This window comes from Diorhabda carinulata, chromosome 1 (assembly GCF_026250575.1).
Source record: "Diorhabda carinulata isolate Delta chromosome 1, icDioCari1.1, whole genome shotgun sequence".
Taxonomy (NCBI): domain Eukaryota; kingdom Metazoa; phylum Arthropoda; class Insecta; order Coleoptera; family Chrysomelidae; genus Diorhabda; species Diorhabda carinulata.
The window spans coordinates 14,379,199-14,398,522 of NC_079460.1; the positions used below are offsets into that span (position 1 = coordinate 14,379,199).

The 19,324-nt window shown below is 29.4% G+C and overlaps 1 protein-coding gene across 1 annotated transcript in view; it reads right to left on the reverse strand.

The window, feature by feature from the left end:
• Window positions 1-18,736, reverse strand: part of LOC130895442 (putative autophagy-related protein 11) — a 38,326-nt gene extending 19,590 nt beyond the window's left edge. The window contains exons 1-3 of the mRNA XM_057802723.1: window positions 18,341-18,736; window positions 17,654-17,919; window positions 17,357-17,472 (exon numbers count right to left, since the gene is read on the reverse strand). Coding sequence (XP_057658706.1) covers window positions 17,357-17,472; window positions 17,654-17,919; window positions 18,341-18,541 — 583 coding nt within the window. The 5' untranslated portion in view covers window positions 18,542-18,736. The remainder of the gene's footprint in view (window positions 1-17,356; window positions 17,473-17,653; window positions 17,920-18,340) is intronic.
• Window positions 18,737-19,324: the final 588 nt, after the last annotated feature.

Below are 19,324 nucleotides of genomic sequence, written 5' to 3' on the forward strand. Positions count from 1 at the left end.
CAATTGTGATATATTGGTCACATCTGTCGATTCATCCATCTGTAGCGAAAAGAAAATATAATTTTCGGCATCATTACTGCAATTCTTCTAGTAACAGTTTGTGCTGATAATTGCAACGAATTTATAGCTGAAACTGTTTCCTTTTTATTTTTAAATTCTTCAACAAGGCACTAATTCTCCATCTGTAAATGTTTTTTTATTCTTAGCTAGCAAATGCAGTGGTTTAGTAAAAAAACTTTGGTTAGTTATTGAATATTTTAAATAAATAATTTTTTTTCTTCTAACTTCAGAGTTCATTAGATAGTCACTATCAAAATTGGTATGAACGGTCTTAAAATGTCATTCAATATTACTTTTCTGGGGAATCGCAACACTATTATTACACAACAAACAAATACACTTTGTTATCAACGAAACAATATAGATGTTCCCATTCATCGTTAAAATAATATGTTCTTTTCTTTTACATTTATCCATGGAGGGTTTTGAAAGAAAATAATCATTTCGGTTTACTTGGTAATTTTAAATGCACGGTCTACGCGTGGTCTATTCGAGATACGATCACACACTAACAAAAAATACGTGCGTGTTATTAGATACGCTCAAGGTTAGCAAACTGCTTATCTATGCACAATCCTAAACTCAACTGACTACTTGCTGTTTAACGCCGTTTGACAAGAGTAAGTGAATCGCTCTGGCTATCATACAATTACATTAGTTCAGCGAAGGCGCATTAAAACCGATCGGGGGCCCCATGGCGCTCGTGGGCTCCGCGTTGCCTACCCCTGATCTACACAGAAGCAGTATAAACAAATCTCAAATCATGAACCAGAGATAAAGGTGAATGCCATTATTTTTAAAATTGTATGAACGTTGGGTAAGTTATCAAAATAGCTCTTTGGTATGAAACATCCAGATCCAAATTTAATTTTTTAGGAGTTGCTAGATCCATTGTGTTCCGAATTATTGAAGAATATAGAGACACTGGAATAATTGTCTTTTCTAACCATTAAGAAGGTCGTCTAGGAGTTGTAGAATCAATCAACGATATACAAAAAAATATAATTCGATGCATTGTACACAGTTTCTTTTTTAAAAATGAAGCACCAACTTTGAATAAAATTTTAACTGAAATAGAAAAATGCCCAGATTTATTATACATTTCTCTTTCATCATTACATAAAGAGAAATAAATTTTAAGCAGCCCACAAATGGCATCATCAAAAAACTGAAAAACAAGTACCCTAGGATACTACCGAACTCTATAAATACGGTGATGTTGATATCATTGCACGAATCAGTTCGGCTCTTTCAAAAACGGTTGGGGAGTTCGAGCGAGCAGCTGAAGCAAGAGGACTCAAAATCAATGAACAGAAAATCGTGTACATGAGAACCTCAAGTAAAACCCCGACCTCCCAAACTACGTTCCAAGTCAGAAAACATCGCTTCCCTGTGTGCCACCAATTCAAATACCTTGGGGCCTTGATAACTGAAGATAATGACAAGGCAAGAGTTGCTAGGGGGAACAGATGTTTCTGGGCAGTTCAGAGATCGCTCAAGTTTAGAGGGCTCTCACAAAGGTCAGAGCATGCATCCCGTAGTCACATACAAGAGATTTTTGGCCCTGTTAAAGACAACGATGCGTGGAGGATCCGAAGAAATGCTGAGCTGAGACACATTTGGTGGCATTCATCCGGCTGGCGCGTCTTAGGTGACTGGGACAGGTTGAGAGGATTTCTTCTGATCGATATTCACGCATAGTCATATATGGAGTTCCTGAAGGACGGCGACTGAAAGTAAGACACCGCTTTCGCTGATTGGAGGACGTTGGGACGGACCTAATCCAGCTAGGGGTTCGAAGTTGGAGGCACCATATTCAGGATAGAAAGGATTGGCAGTTGATTGCTACGAAGGCCCTGATTGTCAATGTACCGTAGCCTCGGTTAAAGAGGAAAAAGAAGAAGATTAAAATGTTCGTTTTAGAAACTTTACTAGTTAAGTTGTAAAAAAAAAGAAGAATTTTAGTTCTTGACAAGATACAAGTCGAATGTAACTAGTGGCAAATAAAATAACAGTTAAGTTGTACGAGTATTATTTTGTTTAAAATAAGAAACTCTTAAATGAAGGTTTGAAATGGTGAAATCGGCAAAGGAGGAAAATAAAAATTAATAGCGAGTAGAGAGAGATAGAAAATGGTGATACACTTTAACTTTAATATTAACTCTATGGATTCTGTACAATAATTGATATTTTGAGTTTAAATATAATTCATGTTATTGATAAAATGGCCCAACAAAATAATAAAATTGTTCTTAGACTGCCACCAAATTATTATGAATCGAATCCCATAAAATTTTCATTTTCTACTACTAAATGGTCCAAAAGGGAAATCTATGAAAGAAGTGATGACAAATACATTGTTCTGCTAAAGTGTATCTCATTAAGATATTTTTGATTTCTTTCTATATAGAATAAAAAAATATTTCAGGTATTTTTAAATCAAATAAGTTCTTGTAATTGCAAACATTTTCTTATATTTCATACTCAACCAAATTTTTATTCAACTGATCTTCATTTCTCATATAGCTCAATTTTTGAAAAACAAACTAACCTTCATTCTGAATTTTTACATTTGATCAGAAATAACTCACTATCTTATCATCGTTTGAAAATTTGTGTCAATAATATATACAAAATTTCTTGTGCCACCCAATTTGACTACTATTATTGACCTTATTACAAACGTAGAATTTGAAATTCTTTAAAGATTTCATTTCACAATTCGTTGTATTTTTTTGTTTTCAATATGCATTCGCTCTTTTACCAATTTAGTTTGTGGTTAATTATTTCCAAGCCGTATAATTTTAGTATGACTAGTATTTTATGTCATCGCTTCCAATCTAGTAACTTTTCTAGTAATTTCTAGTGGTGTGATTCAGGTTTCCTGAAACGGTCTTCCTAGTTTAAAAATAGGGTATAATAATTATTACATCAAGATTACAAAGTAATAGGCTGAAGCATGGAATATATTTAGAAAAATCAATTTATTATATACATAGGTATGACAGTAAAAAATACACATTACAATTGTTATTGATGTTTTAATAATAAAATTTTTGTATGTTTTTGCCTAATAAAAACATTTTTACAGACATTTTCAAATTCGTAATGTAATCGTGTATTTGAATAAAACTCGATGGTTATCCAAAATATCCTTTGCCAAAATTTGATCATTCATAACTTTGTTATCCAAAATATCCTTTGCCAAAATTTGATCATTCATAACTTTATTATCAAATTACATTCCAATATGGTTAAAAAATTTATTTATCAAAAACTGTTTGATTTTTGGTTCTTTAGTTAGTTCTGATTGGTATTTTCGTATATGTTCGCAAGTTTTGCAAATATCCAATAAATCAGGCGATGGTATAATATATGGAGTACGATTTTTTATATTCGATAATAGAGGCATTGTATCTTTAGTATTGCCGCCTTTTAATAGAGAAAGACACTTCAAACTTTAAAATTTTTTTAATCAATTTATATGCTTTGAACCCGTAAATATATAATAGAATATTTTCAACACAAACTGATAATACCCAAAACAGGTAATCATCATAGACCGAATAACACAATTGTGTTATTAGGTCTGTGGTAATCATTATCATGATCAGCCTCCATATATGCATTAAGTTAAATGTATAACTTAAAAAAAAGGAAAATATTAGTTTTTTTATTGCCTTTAATAAACAGTCAGGATTTTGATAGTGCCTTTTGTTTAAAGAAGTTTCATAATTTCAAAGAAACGTATTAAATAGGAGTTTATTTACAATAATTTATATTAATGTGTAAAAATTGAGTAGTTGTAGAAATGTAGTTATTAGAATGAATATGAACTAATATCGACTTTAAATCAATCAAAATATAATAAGTATTTTATTTTATTATAAGTATAAGTAACTATGTAATATGTGAACTATAGAGAAAGACAATGAATCTTATAAATCATAAACCTATAATTTATTTCTAGATTTCTGGAAAAATAAGCTTGGAAACTGTGCTTGTTGGAAAAACAAAAAAAAGTTGGGAATTTATTGAGAACGGAGAAACAAGGGAAAATTATTTTGTAAATTTTGAGGGAATTTAAAAAAATTCTTAGGATACAACGTTTAATAAAAATAAAGTACAAAAGTGCGAAATTTGCCAGTTTCTTCTTGAGTTAGGAGTATATGCGGAGATGCATTTTGCAATTCGGAAATCATATAAGTGTCATCCATTATAAAAGAAAGGTCAATGATTTTTTTTTATATTTCATGGTTTGTTAATGCAATTTTATTTTTTTTATCAAATTGATGACCTATTAGTCTATTTTCTAAATACTGAGATGTTTGCCCTATGCAGACAGCGTCACGATCAGTGCAAGGAACTTTATATATAATATTACTTCTCTTGTGTTTGGGTTTTTTAGATTTTAACTTAGTGAGATATTTGGATAATGAATTATATCCTTTATGACTTATACTAATATAATATTTATTAGAATAATTCGATAGTTGTCAGGAAAATCCTTGTACATATAGTGAAAAAAAAATGTTTTATATTTTGTTTCTATATTGATTATAGAATCTGTTAGTCCTTTTCTTGAATATGTTTTTTAACTTTTTTTTGGAAATAATTATTTTCTTTCAATTCAGTTTTTGCTTCTTGAATGGCTAAGCTTTTAAATAAAATATCTGATAGTTGGATAGATCTATCAGCAAACTTATGCATAAGACAGTTTCTTCAAGACTTCCTTTACTAATTATGCTATAACACTTGAAATGGCAGCTCCCATTAAGCAACCATCATTTTTTTTATATATGTCATTTTCATATTTGAAGTATGTTATTGTAAGTATTAGTTCTATAGCTTTATGAATTCGTTATCGTATCCTTTGTAGTTAGAGAAATTACATCTAATGAAATAAATACATATTTTAGGGATGTAGAAACTAAGGTAAAATTAATTTATAATTAATATAAAATAGGTTAGGTGAGGTTAGTTAGTTGTTATTGGCGTTGAATTTTTCTATAGAATTTGTTTTCTCAAAATCTAAAAGATATGCATAAATTACAGGTTATTTAAATCAGGTTAATAGGGTGCATTCAATTTTTAATAAGTTTACCTGATTTAAATAACCTTAGTGTAATTTGTTTTTGTTGGTAATTGGTAATTTTTATAATTATAAGAGAAATATGTATAATTAAAAATGAATTTTATTAATTTTAATAGAGTTTCTTTATTAAGTTTGTGATGTTTACTTCATTCATCACTCCATTTAAGTTGTAGAGCTGTAAGACATATTTAAGTGGAAATTACTAAAGAGGCATATAACTTATGATCCGAATAAAACTTAATTCTGTGGTAATATCATATAATCAAAAGTTTCATTAACTTCAAAGTCTTTGATATGATAAAAGTTGTTAAAATCATAAGATTTTATCAAAATTTCAGTTTACCAATTATTGAGAGGTTCAATTGGAGTGTTAATTGATACTACAATAGGTCTAGCTAAGTGGTCAGCAAAGTGCGGCTCCAGAGCCACATGTGGCTCTCTGTATCATTAAGTGAGGCTCTGCCATGGAAGGCGCAATAATAGTTTCATTTAAAAATACTTGCTAAAAAAATAGTTACATCTTATTTTGATAAATTAATATTCTTCTATAAATCGAGAACATGTATAATTTTTTGTTCAATTGAAAGATAGATAGTAATTAAAAATTCAAATTGTTGTAAAGATACACGACTAACATCGAGTATGATTTTATTAATTTTTGTAAACGTAAACCCAAATCATGTACTAGCTACCATCTGAAATTGTTCGTCTGTTTTCGGCATACTCCGGTGTGTTTCAAAGGTACCACAAGCATTCGCGCGCATACTCTTTCTAAAGTAATTGGGTATTAATTGGCATCACAGACTAGCAGTTGTAGTGTGAACAGTTTACTCTTATCTACCGTATCTTTCCTTTTATTGTCTTATTTAAAACTTTTACTTTTTAATCTAGCTGCACATCTTACAAGTATTATTATATGATGTATGTTTGTGGATTCGGTACAAAATTTGTAATACATTTTTCGATAACTTCTATTTGTCCAAAAGTTTTCTCCCATTTTTGGTCATATCAAGTTTTGGTTTTCTGATGATGGAAAATAAAAATTTTTTAGTGCAGTTACCATTTGAGTCGTTCAGTGCATACATTGATTAATTGGAAATAATGGAGAAGAAAAAATGTGATCTTAGTTCACAATTCATTTTTGAATGACCTGAAGAAGGAAGAAATGATCATTTTCAACTCTTGGAATAATATTCCTGACTCTTACGATCAGCTGAAAAAACTTACGATTGCTGTTCTTCCCTTTTCAGTTCTACATATACAAGGGGCCGTTTTTTAAACCTCCGATAGGCTATAAATAAAAGACAAATTCATAGAAAATAATAATTTTATTGCCAAAAAATTAGTTAACTTACGGTCACTTTTTGACATAATCACCGAAGAGATTGAGACATTTGTCATATCTGTGGACAAGCTTTTCAATACCCTGTTCAAAGAAACTTGCCATCAATGAATTCAGGTAGAGTACCAAACAAAACTTCTGGAAATTCCGTAAACAAAGATGAATTTCTGCAGCAGTATGGCCTTCAGCCTGTAGAAAACGAATCACACTTGGCAGAAGCATCAATAATAGCGGACATGTTCACGTTGATGTAGCACAATGCCAACTGACGCCTGAATGTCAATAATGGCTGAGTGTGTAGTGCGAGAGCATCGCAGTCGCCTACAGTGCATGCCCGCTTTCTTCATCTCGCGTAGCGTCTGCACAAAGCGATCAGTTTAAAAAAAACGGCCCTCGTATATGCGAACATTTTTTTAAAGCATGAATATTATCAAGACTAAACTCAGAAATCGCCTTATTGATAAGAGCTTAGAATCATACCTAAAATTAAAAACAAAACATACAAACCTTACTTACTCAAACTTTCCAAGGAGGATGCAAGCACATTGTTCACACAAATATTTAATAAGAATTAAATTTAGTTTTATTTGGTGTAATAAAATTTTACTAAATAAGCGTTTCGGCTCCAATTTTTTTTTAACATTGTTATAATGTTCATATCTCTGGAAAATAATTTTGCCGACCACTGGTCTAGCTGATAAGAGTAGATTTATGAATTTTTGGTAAACAGTAGAATTTAGCAGAAATACCATTATAGTTCGTTACTTTCTCTTTGGTTTCTTTGTTTTTTTGTTAAACATTTTTTTATAAATTTATTACAGTTGTTTCTAGTGTTGGATCAATGGTAAGTTTTTTATACCATGTATAATTGTCAATTAATTTTCTGGATAAATCTAAATATTGTTGTTTCTCCATCATAACGCTAATGTCAAATGGAATTACTATTAGTAGTTTTTTGTTATATTAACTACTCATAATATAGCTTCTTTAAAATTCATATATATATATATATATATATATATATATATATATATATATATATATATATATATATATATATATACAGTATGGTGCAAATGAAAGGAAACCCGTCGATTTTTATTTTTAAACAGACTATTCGTAAGGATACCTTTTTATTTTTGACGTCATCTATATGAACGCTAAAATTTTTAAATGGAAATGTGGGTGTTATAATACATTATTTGAAAGGTCTTTTAAATACCTATTCAGCCATATCAATATTTACAGTAATTGATTTGCGTATTGTCACAAATATTATTTATGAAATTTCAACAGATTTCTAAATAAAATGTATTAAGTATTGGCATGATGTATTTTTTGACACACAAAAATAAATTTTGTAAAGGCCGTTATTGGTAACGAAATGTCTTATCTACCTACTTTTTACCTTTTTTAAAAATCTAGTTACATTATCAACATCAACATTAACACTTGGACATAATTAACTTTCTGTCAAATGATTGATTGTATTATTGTATTAGACGAATTCAAAAAGTCTTTGTATCTATCAACATGAAGCTGACTGAAATGCAAAGAATTGAAATTCTAATAATGATTGGTTGCGGAGATAAGGACGTACGCAGAAAGAAGTATGTACGTTATTTGATAATAAAACCCCAACCGAGAACCAATTTCACAATCCACTATAAACAAAATTGAGAAGAAATTCAGAGAAAAGGGTCATGTCAAAGACCTCCCTAAAGGTAGTAGAAAACCAATATCAGAAAACAAACAACTAGATGTTCTGTTAGCCTTTCAAGATAATCCCCATACCAGTTCACGGCAAGTAGCATTAGATAATTAGATAATGGCATGGACCATTCAACAGTTTTTAGAAAGCTAAAGAAGGAAAAGTGGCATCACTACAAAGTAAGTTTGGTACAAGAGCTTATGGAAAATGATTTTGATAGACGAATTGAGTTTTGTGAAATTTTGATAGAACAAAATAACAGAGATCCGATATTTTTAAAAAAGGTTCTTTTCTAGGATGAAGCTACATTTCTACTAAACGGTCATGTCAATCGTCAAACTTATCGGTACTGGGCTACAGAAAATCCACACTGGATGCACTGGAAGTACCGTACTCAATACCCAGATAAAGTTAATGTTTGGGCGGAAATAATAGATAATAGGATTATTGGGCCATACTTTTTCGAAGAAACCTTAACAGGTTCTCGATATTTAGAATTTCTTCAAAACTTCTTCCTAACTGAATTGAACCGGCTGTTTCCAAACAGAAATGATTTATGGCTGCAGCAAGATGGTGCGCCTCCATACTATGCTGTATTAGTGCGCAACTATTTGAACAACGTCTTTCCAAATCGGTGGATAGGTTGAACAGGAACAATAAAATGGCCGCCTCCTCTTGATTTCTTGTCATGGGGATACTTGAAAAGTAAAGTGTACAAAAATAGACTACACCATATCAACGAACCCAAAGGATACGTATTGAGATTGCACAAATAACTCCGGAAGTCATAGAGGTTCGAGAAGAGTTCGCGGCACGTCTTTATCATTGTATTTTAGCTGAAGGTAAACAATTTGAGTATTTAATTTAAGTTTCGTTGTAATTAATGAGTAATACATATTAAATATGTATTACTCCCATATTTCCATTTAAAGATTTTAGCTATGACGTCATCACGCTCGCACAGATGTCGTCAAAAATAAAAAGGTATCCTTACGAATAGCCCTTTTTAAAATAAAAATCGACGGGTTTCAGGATTTTTCCTTAACGTCGCCGGTCTACGAAATAACTAATTTATTCCTTTATCAAGAGAAGGGTAGGGATAGGATGGTTATTCGTTCATTGGTAAGTGATCTGATTCCGTGGTCTCAATATATCTACTCCAAACAACAAATCACCCCATTTTTGGGTTGATTCCAAGGCCTCAATCTACCTACTCCTTTGAATTTCACCGAGGAAATGGAAAGCATCAAGAACACTGTTGGCAGTAACACTCAGTGCTGGTCTTGAGCTAACTGGAAAGCTAGTCGCCTGTACTTCGTAATTATAGGGGACCTGTTGGCGGATTTGGGGGTTTTGGCACGCATGGGAAGTATATTATTGTCGGGAGGGGTAATAAATGTGCGGAAATTTCGAAATTTCAATAAAATGGTATTATACCAGGTAGATTGAAATAAACTAATTAATAAATTTATGGAGTTTTTTATATGTTGTCTATAATTCACTGAACATTCATCTTGTTTGATGTATATCATTTCTTTGATTAATAATTTTTGGTAGTTCGTGTGTTGGCCTGAGATTTTTGTTTTTTTAAAATCAAATTCATGATGTTACTTTTTTTCATGTGTAGAGCAGTCGATGCATTTTTGGTGTATTTTCAAGTATTGTGTAGTTATTCCTATTTAATTTTTAGAACAATTTAGAAATTGTATGATATATATAATATTTGATTTATTAGAGTCTTTAGTTTTGTTTTTTAGTGTAGTGAATAGAGATTATGATAATGTGTTATATTTCTGTATTTCTTTACTTGAATTTAATTGTGTAGTTGGATTTATATTGTTCTTATTGTGTACTACGTTGTCGGATGATTTTACTAATTTTATTTTCTGGATATTGATTATTTTTCAAAGTTTTTATGATTTTCTTTATCACTTCTGGGTGATATTCTGGAGATTTTATTTTAATGCTCTATTTGTTGATCCTATAACGACGCTGTTTTTTATGATTTGGGATGGCATGAGTTATAGTAAGATATCTTCCAGGCTATTTTTTTATAATACAGTAAAAGTTCCTTATTCGCGCTTCCTTCATTCGCGTTTTAACTATTCGCGGAGTAACAAAATGTTACCCAATTCCTATATTCGCGGCTAAAAATTTCTTCATTCGCGGATCTAATAAGTACATAATAATAAAAGGATTTCAATAGGTATCCAACCCAATATCCTTTGTAAATGCCGTCAAATGGACTAGAAAAAAGTAAAATAGATCTTATAAAAACTTTGCCTAAAGTATGTTGTTAAATGATATTGCCGACGACTTTGACATAAGCCGCCTTCGCCGCAATCGGAGTTTTTTAGAACGTAAATAAACAGAATGAAAGCAACTTTATTATTCAATGATAAAGTACATATACATATTTTAAATGTTGCTGTAACGTTCTATTGTAGAAGTCGCTTTGCGTGTTTTATTTTTTCCTTTTTCACATTCGTAATAAAAATTGTGATCGAGGACGAGGTGGGTTCGAGCAGATAGAATCAAGTGACATTCAGGAATTACTTGAATTGCAAAATGAAGATTTGACTGAAACCGACTTGGGAGGAAATGTTAAATTCACAGCCTATTGAAGAAGAGGCTTCAACAAGTACTGGAAACGTGACATTTAATTTGAAAAATCTTAGTGAAGGTTTAAGAATGACAAATGAGCTTTGCGATTTCTTGCTAATACGACTGCTCCGTATCAGTCTGAATTGAAGGAGCTTTTAAAAACTGCCAAGCAAGAGAAAATTACAAAATTCTTCAAACCATTGCCTAAGCCCAAAGATATTTAATCAAAATGTTCAAAAACTTAAATAAAATTGATTTTTTTATATATTTGTTTTTTATGTATTTATTTATTTATTTTGTCGCCTAGGAACATATCCCCCATAATCCCATACAAATTACCATTCCGTATTCACGATTTCTATATTCGCGGCATATTTTTGGAGCATATAACCCGCGAATAAAGAGCTTTTACTGTATTTAGTTTTTATTTTATTCTTGATTTTAATATAATATATAATTATTTTAATAAATATGATATTAGTATAAGTCATAAAGGACATAATACATTATCCAAATATTTCACTAAATTGATATCTAAAACACTCAAAAAACAAAAGAAGTAATATTATATAACAAGTGCCTTGTACTAATTGTGACGCTGTCTACATAGGGCAGACATCTCAGTATTTAAAAAATAGACTTAAAGGAAATCAATACAATAAAAAAAATAAAACTGCGTTAACGAACCATGAAATATGAAAAAATCATAAATTCAATTATAAATAATCAAAAATTCTTGGAACGGAATCTAATACACGAAAAAGAGAATTTTTAGAAATGGTTCACATTCATAAAAACGAAAAAGCTATAAATGATAAAAAAACTAAAAAATTGGAGTAAAATTTATAGCACTATTTTGTAAATTCTAATAAAACTACAAATAATTTGTTTGATCAAGTACTGCTACATATTTAAGATGTAAGGACTAAGGAAAAATTAATTTTTCTTATTAGATCATTTCCTATTTTCATTTTGATATTCATGTTCTATGGATTGTCAGTGTCAATATCATATTTTGATAAAGATGTAAAGAAAAATCAAAACCCCAAATTTATATATATATATACAGGGTGATTCATCAAGAATGTCTAATCTCTGAACTGTAGATTCTAGTCTTCAAATTATGATGATTCTGCTCAACATGCCTTATGCAAATATTGCTAGTTTCCGAGATACGGGGTGTTCAAAGTTTAAATTTAAATTTTCGCAATATTTTTTTATGTTTTCACAATTTCTCTTTCTCTCTATAAATAAAATAATAAAAAATATTAAAAAGCATTAAATTCTACAAAAAAAAGTTACTCTTCTTTGATTCGTGTAACTCAATCGGTTATCGAGTTATTTGCTTCTAAAAAGTTCAATAAACTTTAATTTCTTCATAAAATAATTTTATTATTCCTTAAATATGTAACAATAACAAATTTGTAAACACAAATAAAAACTTCAAAACAAATGCTCAAAATGCCCACCATTTACTTCAGTACACTTTATGATCCGCTTTCGTGAAGATCTCTTAATATCAAAATCACATTCGTGAATTAAGCCGCGGTTTAATTTTTCGTTTTCTTTTCCAGTAGGCTTTTGTCGCTATTAGACAGTTTGTGTAGAAGCAAAAATTGGATAATAATAAGAATAAGTAATACATTAGTATACATACCATTTATTAACAATTTAGTAATTAACAAGTGTAAAAGTTATTTATCAAATAATGCCTAGGAATAACGATTTTTCCAATAATGAGATGCGCGATATGATTTGTGTGTTTGCTCAGTCAAATTATAGTGATCCAGCTGCGGCTAGAAGATATTCACAATTATACCCAAATCGAAGGCAACCCAATTACAAACTGTACCGAAATCTTTACAACCGCTTAGGTGAAACGGGGTCTTTACGCTCTAATACTGAGCACGGTACTACGAAAAACATCACTGCCGATGAAGGAGATGAAATTTTAATTTGTATCACGGAGAATCCAGATATCAGAGCTCGCCGATTAAGTCTGCAAACAGGTATAAGCCAATCATCTATTTTTAGAATATTGAAGAGGGAAAAATTGCATCCATATCATTACACTCCTGTTCAGAATTTATTACCTCAAGATTTACCTAAGCGTCTACAATTTGCCCATTTTTTGCAATGTAAATAAAATGTTAACCCAGATTTTCCGGATACAATTTTTTTTACTGATGAGGCAACATTTACCAGACGAGGAATATTTAATTATAAAAATAATCATTTGTGGGACTCTGAAAATCCACATGCTATGAGAAAAACACATTTTCAGCACGAGTTTAAGGTTAAAATTTGGTGTGGTGTAATATGTGGTTATTTAATAGGTCCTTTTGAACTGCGAACCAATTTAAATGGACCTCTTTATTTAGATTTTCTTCAAGAACATTTACACGAATTACTAGAGGATATACCTCTAGCTTTAAGACAAATTATATGGTTTTTGCACGATGGAGCACCACCACATTATTCTTTACAGGTTCGTCATTACTTAAACGGACAGTTTCCGCATCGATGGATTGGTCGTGGAAGGGGCCCTGATTTAAATCCTTTGGATTTTTCAATTTGGTCGCAAATGAAGGCATTAGTTTACAAAGAAAAAATTACTTCTCTTCCACAACTGCGACGGAAAATAGAAGAAGTCGCGGATGTAATTAAAAATAATATACAAGGATTATTTGATATTAAGAGATCTTTACGAAAGCGGATCATAAAGTGTATTGAAGTAAATGGTTAGCATTTTGAGCATTTGCTTTGAAGTTTTTTATTTTTGTTTACAAATTTGTTATTGTTACATATTTAAGGAATAATAATTTTTTTATGGAAAAATTAAAATTTATTGAACTTTTTAGAAGCAAATAACTCGATAACCGATTGAGTTACACGAATCAAAGAAGAGTAACTTTTTTTGTGGAATTTAACGCTTTTTAATATTTTTTCATTATTTTAGTTGTAAGTTTAGCCCAAAAAAAGTTTACTTTGATTTAATTAACACAAAAAAGTGTAACTAGCGCCCTCTATTAGCAATGTTGAATTAGAGTGCAAATTATGAATCCTCATGACAAAAAACGTAAAATTGCCAATTTTCAAAGAGAAATTATGAAAACATAAAAAATTATTCCGATATCTCGGAAACTAGCATAAGGCATGTTGAGGCATCAAATTTTGAGGTCTAGAATCTACAGTTCAGAGATTTGACATTCTTAATGAAACACCCTGTATATATGTATATATGTATATATATATATATATATATATATATATATATATATATAAATTTCTTCAAATTCTTATTTCTTAAACCTTTTGATATATTAATGCATCTAAATGTTCTTGATTTTAGGTCTCTTCTGTTTCATATTTTTTTTTATAGTTTTTAAAAGAAAGATAAATCAATATAAGATATAATTAATATATCTTATAATTAATAAGATAAAAAATAAATCTTCTTTATAAAGACTTGAAGAAAAGTCGAATCAAAATTTATCTTTCTTTTAAAAAGTATCAAAAAAAACTAATTTTGAAACAGAAGAGTCCTAAAATCAAGAACATTTAGATGCATTTATATACGAGGATGTATTCCATGCATAAACAAAATAATAACATAACACATAAATAAAATAACAATAAATTATTAGAAGTGTCAGTGTAAAGTTTTACGTCAAAAAAGTAAACCAAAGTTACGTAATAAATTGAAAGAAAAAAAAATGTTCACCGAAATTGTGAAAATCGAAAAATTGGAGTATCGAGCCATCGTTTAGTACCTGTATTTAAAAGCTTTAAGAGGTAAGCAGATTTACGAAGATATGCTTAATACCCTTGGTGATCAATGTCTTTCATATTCGACCGTGACAAATTCGACTGCAAGCTTCAAAAGAAGTAAATTTTCAATAAAAGGATGAGCAGATACAACAATCAATTAAAAAACAGAACAGAAACAAAACATAAAACATTTTCCTTACCATATGTACAAGGACTTTCTCAACAACTATCAAATTATTTCAAATATGACATTAGTATAAGTAAGTCATAAAGGGCATAATACGTTATCCAAATATTTGACTAAATTGAAATCTAAAACACCAAAAAAAACAAAAGAAGTAATATTATATATCAAGTGCCTTGTACTAATTGTGACACTGTCCACATAGGGCAAACATCTCAGTATTTAGAAAATAAACTGAGGTCATCAATATGATAAAAAAAATAGAACTGCATTAACGAACCATCAAATATCAAAAAAACATAAATTCAATTATAAAGATTCAAAACTTCTTGAAACAGAATCTAATACACAAAAAAGGAAATTTTTAGAAATGGTTCACATTCATAAGAAAGAAAAAGCTATAAATGATAAAAAAGATCTAAATAATTTAATAAAATTTATAGCTCTATTTTGTAAATTCTAATAAAACTAGAAATAATTTAATTGATTACTGCTATATATTTGAGATGTAGGGAACAAGAAAAAATTAATTTTTCTTATTAGAACAAAGTTCTAAGTTGATTTTATCCTTATTTTGATATTCATGATAGTGGTGATCTATAGCTCAATATAAATAAGCACATTGTCAATATCATATTTTGATAAAGACTCAAAGAAAAGTCGAAACGTCAAAATTTATCTTTCTTTTAAAAATTATCAAAAAAAAACTAATTTTAAAACAAAACAAACCTAAAATCAAGAACATTTAGATGCAATAATATATTAAAAGGTCTAAGACATTATATATAGTTTATATACATTCATCTATTTCAAAAATCGATGAATTTAATCATTTTTAAAAGAAACTACAAAATTTAAAACACCACAATTTTCAACTAATCAATTTGGCAAAGACTTCGTTCCAATTTATGTATACTCCTTCAAATATAAATTTCAAATTAGCTTGTACATATACATTTTCAATATATATTTATTAAACTGTCAATTGTATGATATCTTAGACTTTGTCATAACTAAAGTGTCTATAATGATTTGTCTTTTTTAAGTTGATGCTGAATTTCATTTATTATTTTTCCTCTGTCCAACTGCAAAGTTAACAATCGATCATTTCTAAGTGTTATAAAGAGAGATCTATTAAAAGTTTATTGCATGCAATTCTTAATATTCTTCTTTCTTTTATTGGAAATAATAATTTATAAAAACGGCTTTTACAGAAATGCTCAACAGAAATAATTAACTTATTAATATTATTCAATGAGTTGTTCTAATTTTTTTCCTCCTTCTATTTGGCAGTAAGTCTATTATAAGAAGCTGTCATGGAATTATATTATTGCTGATTTGTGATTTAACAGGCTGTTATCAGAATTCTATTTATCATTTCATACCATTATCAGGTGGTGTCTTGAACATAATTGTTTTTTAGATATCATCAGAAAGTAGTTTGAAAAAGATATGGCTGGTCACTCTATTGGGTTCCTTCTTTCAATAATATGTCTTTGAAAAATATTCAAATTATTTCCAACTGCACTTCTTACTGCAGGAACTATTTTATTTCTCAACAAATGCAAATACTTTTGTTCGCTTCAATTGCTTTTTACAACAATTGGACCAATAACAGTGGTACCAATACCTGCCCAAACATTACCTTCCAAAGTTGTGTTTCTCCATCCATCTAAGATTAGTATCACTGCAGTTTCTTCCTTTTTGTCGTTTGACAGTACCATCTAAAATAAACTTAGATTCATTAGCAAAGTCTTACTGTGAAATAAGAGCTTTACTCTTTTTTGTATGATTTCACAATTTTGCAGTAATTATCATCTTCAAATAATTCTTTTCTTTAAGGATGGAACTTATCTTCTTAATGATGTTATGGATGAATCCTATACCAATGATTTTTCATTATCAGTAACTGTCCATACTAATTTCAGTTGCAATTTGGGTAACTGTCATTAAATAAGTGAGATATATCATCATACATTTTTTAGAAACACGACGTAGCCTCTCACTATAAGAATTGTTATTTTTTCCTGTTCAATAAACATAGTTAAATTCAAAGGTAAACAACTTTCACAAATGACAATAAGAAATATAATAGAAATATTCAAAATTAATAACAGAAAAACCTACAACTTTTTTGAAATATACAATTTTTTAGTTTTCAATTTGAAATGACCGTAATTCTGGAACCATTAAAGGTAGTATTAGGCAGATTTAACATATAATTTAATATATTATGGAAAACTTAAAATTTAATCAAGCTGTAGTGTTGTGAGAAAAAAATAAGTGAATAGGTTGTTTTGGAATAACAGTGCATCTTATATACTTTTAATTGACTGATATTTTTTTTGTAAACATAATAGCAATACAAGTATTATCAATATTACTTTATGAACACCCTTACATTGGAAATTGAATAATTTGTATTTCAAGAGTGATAATGCATGTGCATATAAAAAATATTAATTTTCTAAAAGGAAACACAATTATTTCATACCTAAAACAGTGAGCAGCAAAAGAATAGAAAAGAAGCTACTTAGATATTTTTAAAATTATTATTATCAGGCTGGGGTAAAAACATATTAAACTTACTGGTTATAAGGCGTTTCCCTTCTGATTTACTGTAATTCCATTGTGCAAAAATACAATATTCCCTTAGTAGAGCTAATACCCTTAGGTATAGTTGGCTTTCGTCCTCTTCTAACAACCTGCAAGAGTTGAGGATAAAATGACAGAAACTTTTAAAATATGTCATAATATAGTCAACTTATTGTTTGGGTTATGGAAGTCTACAGGATTTATAATATTAACAATTTAATTATTACCCCCAAAAAATACTATTGATGTTTATGTTAACTATAATTTTTGGAGATATTGTAGGCAACTTACGTTTTAACTAAGTCTCTCATTTCCCCAATAAAAAGGGGTGATAATATTTCTGTAGATGGATCAGGATTTATACTAGCAAAGTTTCTATACACATAATGCATATAATGGTGTAAATCTATCCATTTTTTTGAATTACACGGTGACATATCTTTCACCTTGGAAAGGAATTCTAACAGAGTTCTTCTCTCGGCATTTGAAAATTCTTTGCTATTTAACCAGTTTAAACCATTACATTTCATGTTATTTGGATCATTATTATCTATTGACTAAAACAAATTCAATTTTTATATTTAGCACTTTCAACTAAAGCAATATACAGCTTTATAATATTCTATTAAATTGAACGGTTATTCAATATCTATACCTAGGTTTCAATAATCATAGTACATATAAATTAATTATTCTAATTTTTCATTACTAATATAATTATGGTGTATTATTTTCACGATATGAAGACAGATAAGAAATGAAATACTAAAAATTCATGGCATACTTATTATTGAGACAATTTAGAAGTTTTGACACTCTATTAAAGTTGAAACCATAAATACACAGTTATATCAAGTTTTGTCTAATCGTAACTGTAATAATTCATTAAAAACGAGATTTCGATAGCACAGTATACAGAATATCGCTAACAAGTTATATCAATCTGTAAATGTGTTGTTGTAATGCAAGAGCAAATACCTTCAATAGCTTAAAAATGTTGTCTCTAGGCTTATCATAAAGACATTTAAGGAATTCTAGGGAATATATTCCAGTGGCATCTCCCTCATTGGTAACAATTTGTGGTGTTGATGAATGTTTTGATCCCATTTCAAATTCATGTGAAGCTCGACGACACGTTTGTTTAACTAAAAGTTCTATAAAAGATGAAAATGAGCTCATGATGTTCTTTCAAGTATCGGATTGGTCAATTATAATAATGAATTTTCACCAGTGTTTAACTTAACACATCATAACATATAGTTTCTTCAAATTGAAGTATTCTTTTGATATTAAAACACACTGTACTAAAGTTTAGCGTTAGGCTTAAGTTATTTTTTTTTCATACTTCATTTGTCAACGTCTCCCTCAGATATAGAGAAAATCTATTTCATAGAAGTTTTTCATCACAACTTTTAGCTCAAAAGAGCGCTATCTTTTGGTTGGAAGAAGTATTTATATATAAATAAATCATATATGTGATACCATTGTATAAAGAATCCTATTCTTTATACAATGGTAGTACTTTTCGATACGTACATAAAATATAGGATGATTCATTTCAAACAACCGAGAAAATAATGTATTAGTATTTTAATTCACTCTGTATCAGATTGAATGAATATTAACGAAATAAATAAATTTCCAGATTTTTTACTACTATTCTAAAGCTTAGGCCGCGCAATGGATCTTGATCCTCGAATTTATCTTACATTTTACAGGTTATTTGAACTTGTTACGATGTTTATGGAAAATTTTAAATACCTCGTAGTGAAATTTATGCAAATCGGTGATATGATAATTCTTTAATAACTTTTAATAAAAAGTACTGGATGAACGAAGCCTCAAGCCAAACTCTTATTGAATAATGTGTTAACCAACCTCAAAAAATAACACTTATTTACGTCCTCTGTCTTGGATTATTGCTGTACATCTTTTTGCATACTTTAATTTATGTTTCTGATT